Genomic DNA, 13880 nt, shown 5'->3' with positions numbered 1-13880 from the left:
GGAACACTCTAGGCGTACGCATTCGCCCGGCCAGTTTTTCAAAACGTTAATTAATTTTTATAATTGAACCATTGATCACAGGCCTATAATATTTTAAAGTGTTCAGTTTGACTATCAACTCTATCATCATGCAAAGTTGTACCAAAATCCCAGAAGAGTAAACTTGATGTTCTCCTTGTCAGAACCGATGGAATGCTCAATGCTCTGGAGCTTATAGGTCTTCGAATTAACAAGATTTTATTTTTAATCAAAAATAACCTTTCGAAGCATTTTTGAAATATATATCACATCACTATTAGAAGTATCTAATAATTGGTAAAAAAGAAAAAAGAACAACTGTTGAGATATCTGCTAATAAAGCTAGATAGTAGAAAGTACATCAAATATTCTGCTTATAGAACACTGAGAAAAGTTTTGACTTCCGTCCAAGTAAATAATAAAAGTATCAATAATAATCCAAATAAATTATGAATAATAATCAAGAATTTTAAACCAATATATGCAAATCCAGAAAAATCATGTTCAGCACATCATCATGGGTTGGATTTCATGTAATTGCTACTTTGTCTATGTAATAGTTGCCATAAATACTAGTAGAAGATGATTATTCAAAATTAATACTATGACGTTATTCCATATAAATAATTATAATTGTTTATATAAATATAGATTATATTATTATTATAATGTAATCTATATTTATATAGATTATAAATCCATCGATAAATTACAGTAATGCAACAAAAAATAAGATATATAATCTCGACATATAAAAGTACGTCGGAAACTCTTAAAATGTAATTTTTATTCAAAATTATTATGGAATCAATTTAAAGACAAATATTTTTAATGATTAATATAGTTGGTATGATGATATTTTATGGTCCTAACCTAAATGACCTTATCCTAAACAACTAATATCCATTGGAATTTAAACCATTTCCATTCGCCAATTGCGAGATTTATATGAACTTTGCAGCCGGAGCGACGGCATCTGAGTGAAAAGGGTTAAAACAGTGAAATTTTTAATGTCAATCTATAAACGCTTATAATGCTTTAATAACTAAGTTAAGCATAGTCCTTTTATAAATCATTATCTTATATATAATGTTTTTTTTTCAATTGAGAAACATTATATCCATCTAATACATCCAATACATTTTAGTAAAAAAAAATTAGTAGAACAATTATTTGAAAATCTGCCCCAAAATGCATTAAATCCCAAAGTCACCTAAGCAAACCACGCCACGTCCAAAATATAATTGCAAGATGATAAATTGTTATCGACTCAAATATTATTGATTTGTTAATTATGCAGAATACTGCCTAATAATTTTGAAATTTATATTTCGTATTGGTTGAATAATGTAGATATTATTTTGTTAAATCCCTTCAAAACTAAAAATAAGACAATGGACCTGTTTGCCCCTGGCCGTTCCAATTTACCCAAGGCAAAAGGGACCAATTTTTTACAAAAGGTTACAATTTTTTGAAAAACAGCAAAAGACACATTTCTACAATCATGAATTAACTGGGAGTTTTACTGAACATAGTCAGATAGTAGTTTGTTTGATATGTGTTATTTGTTGTGATATAATTAATTTGATTTTCACAAAATAATTGATCAGAGTCAAATTGGACCATTGTGCCCCGTCCTACCCTATGAGTTGCAAGTAATTTTTGTAACCTATTTGGTCATAAATATATGTAAATTTGAAATTTCAATTAGAAACAAAGATCAAATTTGTATTCTATAAAAATTAAGCACTAAGAACTCTGATAATTTTTTTTAAAGAAAATTTCATAATATCTCTGCTACCATTGTCGACTAGTTCCCTTACCTCATATTGACTTCATAGGAGTATCTAGATGTTCTGTAATTTACATTATCAACTATTCCGTCGATAAATTGAAAAATAATAAGCAGTATTCTGCATAATTAGCAAATCAATAACATCAAATAATTAATCATATTGCAAAATAAATACTTCGTACCAAGACGAAAACTTTCAGTCTTCATAACCAATTCTTCAACTTTGAAATTATCGATCTTGAGCCTTCGTCGCGTCGGCCGACATAGACCTTGATGCAATAATTGTTCATAAATTTTCATCAATAATTAACTGTGAGTAATGTCGTTACGAATTAAATTTTCATAGTGTACGTTTAGCTCTACGATGTTATATTGATACTAATAATAACTTTTTTTATTAACTATTCACCCCCCTATATGAATAAACCTATAATAGGTATCACCTAGGGATTAGTTCCGAATTGACACTTGAGATAGAAGGAATGGATATAGAAAATGAATATGAAAATGTTAGGAATGTATTTTTGATTAACAAGTGAAGAAGTGAATGTTTACAATTATAATTAAATAATTACAATTGTAATTAATAATATAAATAGTTAATTCAAAAATTAATTTAAGTAGTGTATATGTCTGATTTCATGATATGTAAATTTATGCTTTATACCAATAAAAGTGCTAACAAAAAACATTTAATCCAAACCAAAATTTACTTTTAGAATTTTCATGACGACCAAAAACTCTAACGTTATACAAAGTTTTATTGAAACCTCAAAAATTAACAATCAAAAATAAAGAAATGGCCTGAACAATAATTGCCAAAAACAAATCAGCGCGATTGCCTAAAAATATCTTTCGAATAGAGTTTATAAATTTTCCATATCGGTGGGCAAATATTTTTGCACTATTCTACTAATTCTAAGGAAATGGCTCAAGCGATTGCCTAGAAAAAATTTCGAGTGCTGATCAAGTTGTATCTAATTTTTAAAATCGGTGCAAACGTTTTTGAGAAAACGTCGATGACAAAAAAGGCCCATATGCACATATATATACTTCCTCCAATTTTGGTGTCAAACGATTCAGAATGACTCTTGGAGTTGCTTCAAGAAAACACAAAATTAGAAAAAAACTTCTGAACATCTTCTCCTACAGAAAATTAATAAATATAATTAAATTAATTAAATTGTTAATAGTGTAAAAACGTCTGAAAGCATACTGATAGATTGAACAGTATTAAATAAAATATTGTGTTTATTTAAATCAAAATAGTTAGGATTTGATTTTCAATACGATTCAGCTTTCGTTGTTTTTTTTTCCTAATAATAATTATTTATATTTTTCTAGTTCTATTCAATTCGAGCGCGCCCCCCAACGCCGTCGTTTCTTCAGCGACTTCGGTCTTCCTACAGCCAACGGTTGGCACACAAACAGTCAAAAAAACTTTCAGCAGAACCGACGCAGAACCATGACTGCATCTTCCCCTTCGAGTGGTGACCACCGGTCCAACTCTTTGGACGCAAATAACAAAGAAACAGTTTACACAGTAAACGTTTCCAGTGGATACAATAATGATGCCTTCAACGCTGATGGTGATGATCCAATCGCCAAAGAGAAGAAACAACATCATCCCAAAGAAATCTCTGATGAAGAAGCAATTGCAACTGGTAAAGTCAAATTGTCGAGGAACGAAAAGTGGAGAATTTTGAAGAATGTTTCAGCAGTATCTTGTGCCTTCATGGTGCAATTCACAGCCTTCCAAGGAACAGCTAATTTGCAGAGTTCCATTAATGCCAAAGATGGTTTGGGGACGGTCTCATTAAGTGCTATCTATGCTGCACTTGTTTTGAGTTGCATGTTCTTGCCGACGCTGATTATTAAAAGACTTACTGTTAAATGGACGCTTTGTTTGTCTATGTTATGCTATGCACCTTACATTGCTTCACAGTTTTATCCAAGGTAAAGATAACTATATATTTTTGTAACTATTTTGTTATAAGAATGTCTCACTTAATTTCTTTTTATAGATTTTACACCTTGGTCCCTGCCGGTATCCTTCTTGGTTTAGGAGCTGCACCTATGTGGGCGTCAAAAGCTACGTATTTGACAACCGTAGGAGGTGTATATGCAAAACTGACTGATCAACCTGTTGATGCTATTGTCGTACGATTCTTTGGATTCTTCTTCCTTGCCTGGCAAACAGCTGAATTATGGGGAAATCTCATCTCCAGTTTGGGTAAAAAAAGATGAAATAATAATTCAAACTTCAAATTCAAATATACCAAAAATGTAAAGGTGGAAAACATTAATGCCTTCGTTGAGAAGAATATGAGTTATATTAAATTTGGTGACACGTTGTTCGTAAATTTTATTTCAGCTGAATAGGTTATTATCATTCAAAGATTAGACCTATACAGCTGTTACTGAGCATGAACAGCACGTCCACTGTATTATAAAAATATACTATTTTTATTAATTTATTACAAAAAATAACGAAATAATTCATCTTTCAGTATTATCTTCTGGGCCCCATGGATCTGGAGGCTCAGACAACGAAACTGTTGTATCTGAGGAACATCTTATGCATTGTGGAGCACATTTCTGTATGTCTGGTGGCGGTGGTGAAAACATGGAAAGACCTCCAGACAGTGAAATTTTCGAAATTAGTGCAATCTATTTATCATGTATCATTGCTGCAGTCATCATGATCGCCACATGCGTAGATTCATTGAAGAGGTAAGATCGAAATTGTAATCATTGTAAACTTGATAGTTGGAGTTATAATATCAGTAAACAAAAAATAAATATGTAAAATATCAGAATTGATTAACTTTCACTGATATCAGTAATAAAAACTAATGGAATATTTACTTATTTATTAATTTTTACTTACTAAAATCTATTGATGCAAGTTCTCTACCTAGCTACTCTCTTAGCAACAATAAAATCAAATTGTATCTTGACAATATTTTTTTTCACTTTTCAATAGATACGGTGAAAATCGTCGTGGTCACGAATCTGAAAATGAGTTGACACCGATTCAGCTGATCTCTGCCACAGCTTACCAGCTTAAAAAACCCAATCAACAAATGTTGATTCCAATAACTGTTTGGATTGGTATGGAGCAGGCATTCATTGGCGCTGATTTCACACAGGTCGGTTGAAATATTATCAATATCCATGATTAATCTTAATTTGATGCTAAATGATCAATGTAAGCAACCTAGAATTTTATTCATTTAAAGATTTTTTCAATTACTAATTAATCGTCCAAGATATTTCTTGTTTTTCCAGCATTTTATTACAGCTTGTTTAATATACTTAACACCATATTCAAAATCAAATACTTCTTATTTTCATAAATTTTGATTCAGAATCTATCCTTGCCAAACAAGCTTTTAGAAACTTTATAGACATTTAAATGAAAATCATTTATCTTCCAGGCCTATGTATCCTGTGCTTTGGGTATCAGTCAAATTGGATACGTCATGATCTGCTTCGGAGTAGTCAACGCAATTTGTTCAGTCGTTTTTGGCTCTATTATGAAATTCATCGGTCGCCAAATTATCATCACTTTCGGATTCTTCCTGCACATGGGCCTGATGATCGGATTGTTATTCTGGAGACCAAGCCCTGATGATAAAATGATGTTCTTTGTCATGGCTGGACTTTGGGGAGTTGGCGATGCAGTTTGGCAGACACAAATCAATGGTAAGAAAAGAATATACTTGTTAAAGAATTCAGATTTCGCTATTTATAAAATTGTGACGATATAATTCCAAAATTTTTACACGACTCATTACTCGAAACTTGTATATTTGTTGAGTTCATGACTCTCCATCTTTACCAAGAGCAAATCAGCATGGTTTTCAACTAATGTCATTCAAACTTTTATACTAATTCTGAAAAAAAACTGCGAAACTGATTGTTGCAAAAAACTAATCAGCGCGTGTAGTTATCAAGTTTATAGATTTTAAACTTTTGAGATCGCTGCAGCAGTTTTTAGGAAAACAGCGACAAATGGACGGATTTTGGCTTACATACACACAAACTTACTTCTTCCAATTTCGGTCTCAGACGATTCAGAATTACTTAAAAAGTGGATTCTTGGGCAAAAACATAAACACCTCTTTTCGGAAGTTAGAAATATTTCCATTTTTAGTAAAAACCTGGGATAATTGTGAAAATGTAAATGTATAGATAATTCATAGGATCCAGCACGTGCTTTAATAATATCCCATATTACATAACCCAACGGGATAAAAATGACTTACAATATGACTTGGCACAGATATATTTAAAATGCAATTAGTGACAAATTACAATAATCTGTGACGGTTATCTTCACTGTTTACGTGATTGAGCTATTATTCGGTACACACAAATGAATCTTCAATTAAATTATTGTTCAGGGAATAGAATTACATAAAAAATATGGCGTGCATACAAATTATTCAGCAATTTAGATTTAAATTAATTACATTTGAAAATAGGAGAGTTAATGAATTGAAAATTGACAGAAAATATGCATGTCGGGACATATGCCTAGCATGCAATAAAACTCATAGTTCGATTGGATAATTGGCAATAATGCACTATTTTGTAAATTGGAATTGATAAGTACTGCTTTTTATAATTTTTTTTCCAATCTCTCAACTAACGAAATTTATATAATCGTATATAAAATTCGTATGTTAATGATATTCAATGAATTCAAAGAAATTTGAAATACAAAATTAAATCTTCAAAAACAATTTTAACAACAAAGTCCCTTGTATCTAAAAAAAATGGAAACAAGCCTTTGTGATAGATTTGTCATAAAATTGATGACAAGTTAACGAAATATTTATCGAACCTATTGCAAAATTGGTGGGCTAAAATTCGTCAGAAGCTAATTAATTCAAGCTGAAAAAAATATAAATGTATGAGTCATGAGTCCTAAATATCGATTTGTATGTATATATATATATATATATATATATATATATATATATTTATATATATATTGACGTGTCGATTTGTATGAGTAAAAAAAAAACACATAAGCACATATAATTTTTGGATACTAGGGATCAAAATAGGATATTTTGCCGAAGAAATATATCTCTAAAATAAATTCTGATATCCCGTGCATTGACCCTAATATTGGGTCAAATTTTGAAAAATCCTGTTTTGGCTCATTAAGAGCGCTCCAAATTGTGGGGGAGCCAATAGTGTCCAAATGTATGGCCGACCCCCCACTAACTTTGGAAAGCCGATCTACCCATGCCCATGGTTCACCCCTTGAGACCTCCCCTTAGAGGTCCACCATAAAAAAATTGCAAAAAATCACGACAAAAAAATTTGTTTTCTTATAAATTTTATAGCAAATGAGTTAAAGAATAATAAATTACATATATAAAATATGACATTACACAATTAATTATATAAATATATAAATGAATATTTGTTTTGTTATTTATATATTCATATAATACTAATATATACATATAATACATACACATTTGCATACGTTTCGTAAGTTGAAGCTGAAAAAAATTGAATATACAAATTAAACCTTTTTATTTGAAATTATGGAATCCAATCTCAAATCAATCTTTAATCAAATTTCTTTTGTTTTTTCCTTAATATGTGGCGCAAGTGATAAGACCTCTATCTTGCAGCAAGGTTCCTAATTGAAATCTCACTTTGCATATAATGTGATACCAAGTAGCAGTAATATCCATTTTTACATTCAAATAATGATCGAAATATGTTCACAAATGAAATAATCTTTCCGTAAAATTTTAGTCCCAAATTACCATAAAATGTTGAAATATTATTGCAATCAGATATGGCCAACCATTGAATTTACTTTTATTAAAAAAATAATAATAATACAATAGAACAACAATTAAGAAGTCCAATGACCAACAACCATTAGTCCTCCAACACCCATTAGTAAAAATAATCATCATAAAACAATCACCAAACAGTTTATAAAGCTGTTCAAATAACAGAACTTAGAAACATGCAATTCACGGCCAGGACCTCGTCCCGGGTTCGATCTCAAACACGGTGTGCTCGGTATCAAGCAGAATGATATCAGATTTTCACTTGAGATTATAGATCTTAAATAAAACCTTTCGGAGGTATTATTGCATAAAATAGTTTGAAGTCAAAATTGTTAAGCATAGTCATAATATACCACAACTAGTTTTAGACAACTATTACCTTTGCCATCCAAATTAGTCATACATTAGAATATCGAAGCAATTACTAAATATCCTCATAATATAGACAGATCATAATAAAAAAAATGCTGGTTCGAGAACACATTTTAATAATTGATAATTATATAGATTTACATAATATAAATCTACGTCATATTCATATTCATTACAGACACAGCATCAAAGTGACTCTTTCCAATATCAATTTATAATTTTCGTAATTTTCGTGATATCGTTTTCCTATCCAATATTTTAATATCGTATGCGGTGATAGATCGCGTTGTAGCGTAAATGATTATTTTGTCGCATCAAATTGCTTCCACTTATCGTGATGTCCGGTCGTCACGCGAATATCATATTGTCATCAAGGACATAACTAATGAGGCTAATTAATTTGCGAAAAATAAAAAATGCACAGAAAAATATTAATTAGACGCAAAAATAATTAATTAATCATATTACCGCTTTTAGACGTAAAAAACGGATCTTGAAAAGCTATGGAAATGTTTTGGATTGGATTTTGTTAGGATCAGCACTTTACTTTATGTTGCGATCAGTTGCTTTAAGTTCAGAGCTTAATTTATCAAAAACTTTTATTCGTTTTTCTTATACTAATATTTGTTCTATTACTGATTTTATAAAACAGCAATGCATATAATTTCTTTTATTTCAATATTTATTTGAAACCACTATTGATGTGGATAAGTTAGTTGTAACGAAAAAAAATGGATAAAATGAAAATAATTAAGTATAATATTAATAATTATATATATACTAGCTGACCCGGTAAACGTTATTCAGCCATAAAAAAATCTAGTTTTTTTTATTTTTAAAAACAGATTTTCAACATGCTTCCACAATCGAAAGATTATGTTTCTTTCTGTTTCTGTTTTATGTTTCTAGAAAAATTCAATACTACCATATATTTCGAGTCACAGTGTGATCGAAAGTCTTCAATGGGGGTTCAGGGGTTTTATCCACATAAATTATTTAAAAAAATTAGAAGAAAAAGCATAAAAATAATATTCAGTGAGTATATAAGACTTGGTTAATGATCACATTCGTGAAACAATATAAAAATATTAATTTGAAAAATTGAAATGATTTACTTTAATTCTGGTGGAAATGGCGCTCATTAAACCATATGATTCAAAAGAAAAAAACTTCGTATATGCTTCTTATTTGTATAATAGCTCACTCATTTTACACGCAAAAAACTTGTAACAGCACTCATTTTAAAGCTTATGTTGAGCACTATAAAACCCAATTTCCCCGAAATGCATAAAATGCAAAACCTCGACACTAGATGGCTTTTAATACAACAATTAAATCTTGAACAAAATAAAAAACGACTTTGCTCCTTCAAATCTTGCATAATATTTTTCCTAGAACACTTTATGTAATACCGATTTATTAAGATTTTTATTGACATTATTTTGTTCATTACATGATTTTCGTTAAAATGTATATTTTAGGAAATATTTGCAAAAAAACGAAGAAAAACGCCAAAAATATATGAATCTTCAGTGGCCAGTAACTTGAAAAGTATTAGTTTTTTTGAAAAACTATAAAAGACAATTAGTTCTTCTATCGATTTCCGACGTTATTTTGAAAAAATGTAATTACACAATTGAGAAGGGGTATCATCCCCCCGAAGGGTGATGGCGCAACCCGAATGGTTTTCACTTTTGAACTTGAGGATAAGATAAACCTAATTCCAAAATTTTATTCAATTTGGAGCACAGTAAAAAAATTCAGACCTAAAACGCTCCGTTTACTGCACTACTTTTCAAAGTATCTATAAAACGGTGGCTCTGAGCAAAAAAAGTATTTATGCATTTTTGGTAGATAGTTTTATGCCATACAATATTGTCTCACGTAATTTTGCGATAAAACTGACCATTCAGCTAAAAACTGCAAAAGGATAATTTTTTTTAACATTGACCTTGTGCCATTATTTTAGCTCGCATCGGATCGATGAGGACTTTTGAGATTTTTTTTATAATTGTATTTTAAACCATTTTGCCGAGTTACAACCCATTATGAATTATAGTAACCTTGAATGCGTGAATTGACCGGGCTATTAGAGGTATATAACTATCAATTGCCAACAATTGTAATCAATTATTATTTTTCTTCCAGGTCTATACGGAACTCTGTTCAGGCGGACGAAAGAGGCAGCTTTCTCCAACTACCGTCTGTGGGAAAGCTCAGGGTTTGTCATCGCTTACGCTTACAGCACACACTTGTGCGCGGCCATGAAGCTTTACGTCCAATTGACGGTCTTGGGTCTAGGATTCATTGGCTATTTGAGCGTGGAATATGTTCACAGGCGCAAGGTATGGGAAAATTAATGATTTATGAAAAATTCATAACTATTAAGATTTATATTTTCAAATGAATGTTTCTTTATTTAAAAAAATACGCTTTCGGATAAAAAATTGAAATATCAGAAGCGACGTTGTGGAACCGGTAAGATGAATCGTTAGATGAAAAGCACTGGAGTTGCACTTTTGATGTTTTTTATGTGAAAACCACAAATATTGAAAAAATATATTAACACATTTCACTTTCCTATTTTCAACACGAGCACCATAAATCCACAAGTATATGTACCACAAAGTACATATATAGCACCACAAAATAAATGATTTACCCTCCCTTGTTTATTATTTCCATTACCGTTTTATTACCATTAATCACTTTCTATTCATTTTATTATGAAATGTCCTTTTGAAACCACTATATCCATGCTTCCTGAGTCCTATGCTTCGGCTTTTAGTTCCCTGTAATTCCTTTTCTCGCGTAAGCCATCAACCATCTGCATTCTTCTTCTCCCTATTCCTTTCAGTCCTTCTATTTTACCTTTGACTGCGTCGTGTAGAAGACATTCTTTTTGCAGAATGGGTCCGATCCAGTTTCCTCTGCTTTTCAGGATCGTACTCAGTAGAGTCATTTCTTTGCCCACTCTTCATTTGTTATCTTGTCTGTTCACTTTACCTTCTCCAGTACCACATTTCACAACCTTCCAAATAGGTTTTGTCAGCATTTCTTAAAGTCCATGTCTCTGATCCATACAGAGCAATGCTCCACGCTCTCTCGATATATCATTCGTGCAGCATCCGTCTTTGATTCAGGATGCAAGTGAAGTCTTCCAATTTTCCATTTATTAATTTTTTGTCAGTAAAAAGTTTTTTTTATATGATGAAAGACATTACGGAAATCTGGTATGTCCATTATCTGCAGTCTTATCTCGGGAATAGGGAGAAGAAGAATGCAGATGGTTGATGGCTTACATCAACCATCTGCATTCTTCTTCTCCCTATTCCTTTCAGTCCTTCTATTTCACCTTCGACTGCGTCGTGTAGGAGACATTCTTTTTGCAGAATGGGTCCAATCCAGTTTCCTCTGCTTTTCGGGATCGTGCTCAGTAGAGTTATTTCTTTGCCCACTCTTCATTTGTTATCTGGTCTGTTCACTTTACCTTCTCCAGTACCACATTTCAAAACCTTCCAGATAGGTTTTGTCGGTCTTTCTTAGAGTCCATGTCTCTGATCCATACAGAGCTATGCTCCAGACTCTCTCAATTTCTCATTCGTGCAGCATCCGTCTTTGATTCAGGATGCAAGTGAAGTCTTCCAATTTTCCATTTATTAATTTTTTGTCAGTAAAAAGTTTTTTTTATATGATGAAAGACATTGCGAAAATCTGGTATGTCCATTATCTGCAGTTTTGATATGTAAGAAAATTAAATTGTTGCAATATTCATTTTGTATATTTTGGAAAAAAATGTTATTTCGTTATTCTTTTTCCTCCTATGCAACCATGATGAAATTAAACATTACAATAATAATTTATTTTTATTTCCAAAATCCACTTTTAATTTATAAGCAAAATGAAACAAACGAATATTCTTATGAGTTTTCGTATTATTCAACAATTCATAAAGTATTTCAATATAATTAATATAAAATTTCATTATATAGAACAAATAATCACAACAAAAACTCATTGCAAAATTTTAAAACAAAGTATTTAGATTAATATAGAGGAATTATGTAGCACCTGCGCTACTAAATGATTATATACTAAAGTATTTTAATATAATTAATATAAAATTTCATTACATGGGACAAACAATCAAAATATTTAGTTTATTATAATTAAATTATGTAGCACTTCTGCTACTAAATGATTAGTAGAACAACGCACCTGCAATATTTAATTGAAAATTAAGATACAAAATATACTTTTGTAAAATATATGCAAATAAAATTTTAGATATATTCTGATAACGAGTAATATTGAAAAAGTAATCTTAGCTGACAACGTATGTCTTCATACGATTTTTCATACGAGTCTCGCAGTCCATTTGCTTAGTTCTTTGTTTTTAAATTTTAAATAACAATATCACAATCAAAAATAAGTATTTGAAACACTGCACATAATATTTGTAAAAAAGCACTTTCACAAATCCACAAAAAACGCGTCTTTTACGCAAACACGTATCTTAAAAGTGAACCAAAATTTGAGTCAGTAAAATTGTTAGTAAGTACACTAGTTAGTAAAATGCAAATGAAAATTCAAGAAAACACCATCAACATGCATTAATTAGTAAGTTAATCAATTTTCAACGTTTTCAGCAAAATTGTTAGTAAATGTTAATTTAGAAAAACCCTTAACAGTAAATTAAATGAATTTTTTAAAAAAATTTAGGCTCACCGTCTGAGGAAGATGCGCGAGGACCCGAAAGCAGCCGCCATTGAAGCAGCTGCCCATCCTGAAGTCGTCGAAGAGGTCGATGATGAAAAGGACGACTTGGATGATGATATTATCATCACCCACCTGTAATCATCGAAAAAGACACTCGGTTAACCACTGAAATACTTCCAGAAAAAGGTAAATAAAAATTAATTAATTAATTACTTTATAAAAAACATTTCGAATTTTTAACTTCCCGTAGGATAAGAAGTAATCGCAAACAAATCGAAAATGAAATTCTTGCATATCTTCACGTTTTGAAGGTTTCTGAACATTTGGCAAACTTTAGAAAAAATTGATGCATGTATGTGTGTGTATGTATGTATGTTTGGATACAATTTTTCGTCCACGATTTCGGGCGCACGAATCAACCGATTTGAATGATTGTGAAAACGGTAATTCAGTTTTTAAGAGAACGGAGTACCCGATTTGAATGATTCAAAAAACATTTTAATTGTATCGACGAAATGAAGAATTGACGAAATTGTTGGTAAGGCACGTCAAGCGGTTTCGGAGATACAAAGGAAAAAGTAAAAAAAATATTTACAATTTTTAATAATGAGTGCTAATTTTGTTGTGTTCCGTACCAAGATTGTTAATTTTTAAAGTTTACTTATACAGTTCAAGCTAATTTCAAAACTTTATAAAAAAAAATCCAATTTTCAAAATTTGCAAAAATATACAAAGTTTATACTTCAAATATTAATTTTAATTTACAATTCAGTTTGAAAATGTATATATTACAAAAGCGTTATTCTAATCATAAGAAATATATCCTCAGATGAATTTATTCGGCACCTCTTGCTAATGTAAACTTTCTCAGGTGCTTTGAGCGATAAGATCGTCACTGTATATTTTATGAACGATAAAATACATAGTTGTAAATCATTGATAATTTTTTATTGATTACTGATTTTTTTCCCTCGAATATTTAATTCTGGTACGGAAAGTTTCCAGCATTTGCCGTACGTTTTAGTCATTTTGTAGACGTACATTCAAACCACTGCCATTGCATTTAATTTCTTAAATAAATCATCAATCTGATTGATGATTCTGAATCTTCATCAATCAGAATCAGATTATAAATCTGGCAATAA

The 13880-nt window shown here is 30.7% G+C and overlaps 1 protein-coding gene across 1 annotated transcript; it reads left to right on the top strand.

The window, feature by feature from the left end:
* Window positions 1-3175: 3175 nt before the first annotated feature.
* LOC113374434 (UNC93-like protein) lies at window positions 3176-12918 on the top strand. The gene is made up of 7 exons (XM_026614479.1): window positions 3176-3769; window positions 3838-4046; window positions 4324-4546; window positions 4800-4965; window positions 5254-5521; window positions 10165-10361; window positions 12739-12918. The coding sequence occupies exons 1-7, from the start codon at window positions 3279-3281 to the stop codon at window positions 12871-12873; spliced, it is 1689 nt and encodes a 562-aa protein (XP_026470264.1). The 5' UTR covers window positions 3176-3278; the 3' UTR covers window positions 12874-12918.
* Window positions 12919-13880: the final 962 nt, after the last annotated feature.

The sequence above is a fragment of the Ctenocephalides felis genome, unplaced genomic scaffold (genome assembly GCF_003426905.1).
Source record: "Ctenocephalides felis isolate EL2017-DRISC unplaced genomic scaffold, ASM342690v1 CF-g0.4_SCAFFOLD_01777, whole genome shotgun sequence".
NCBI lineage: Eukaryota > Metazoa > Arthropoda > Insecta > Siphonaptera > Pulicidae > Ctenocephalides > Ctenocephalides felis.
This window is presented reverse-complemented; position numbering and strand designations above follow the sequence as displayed.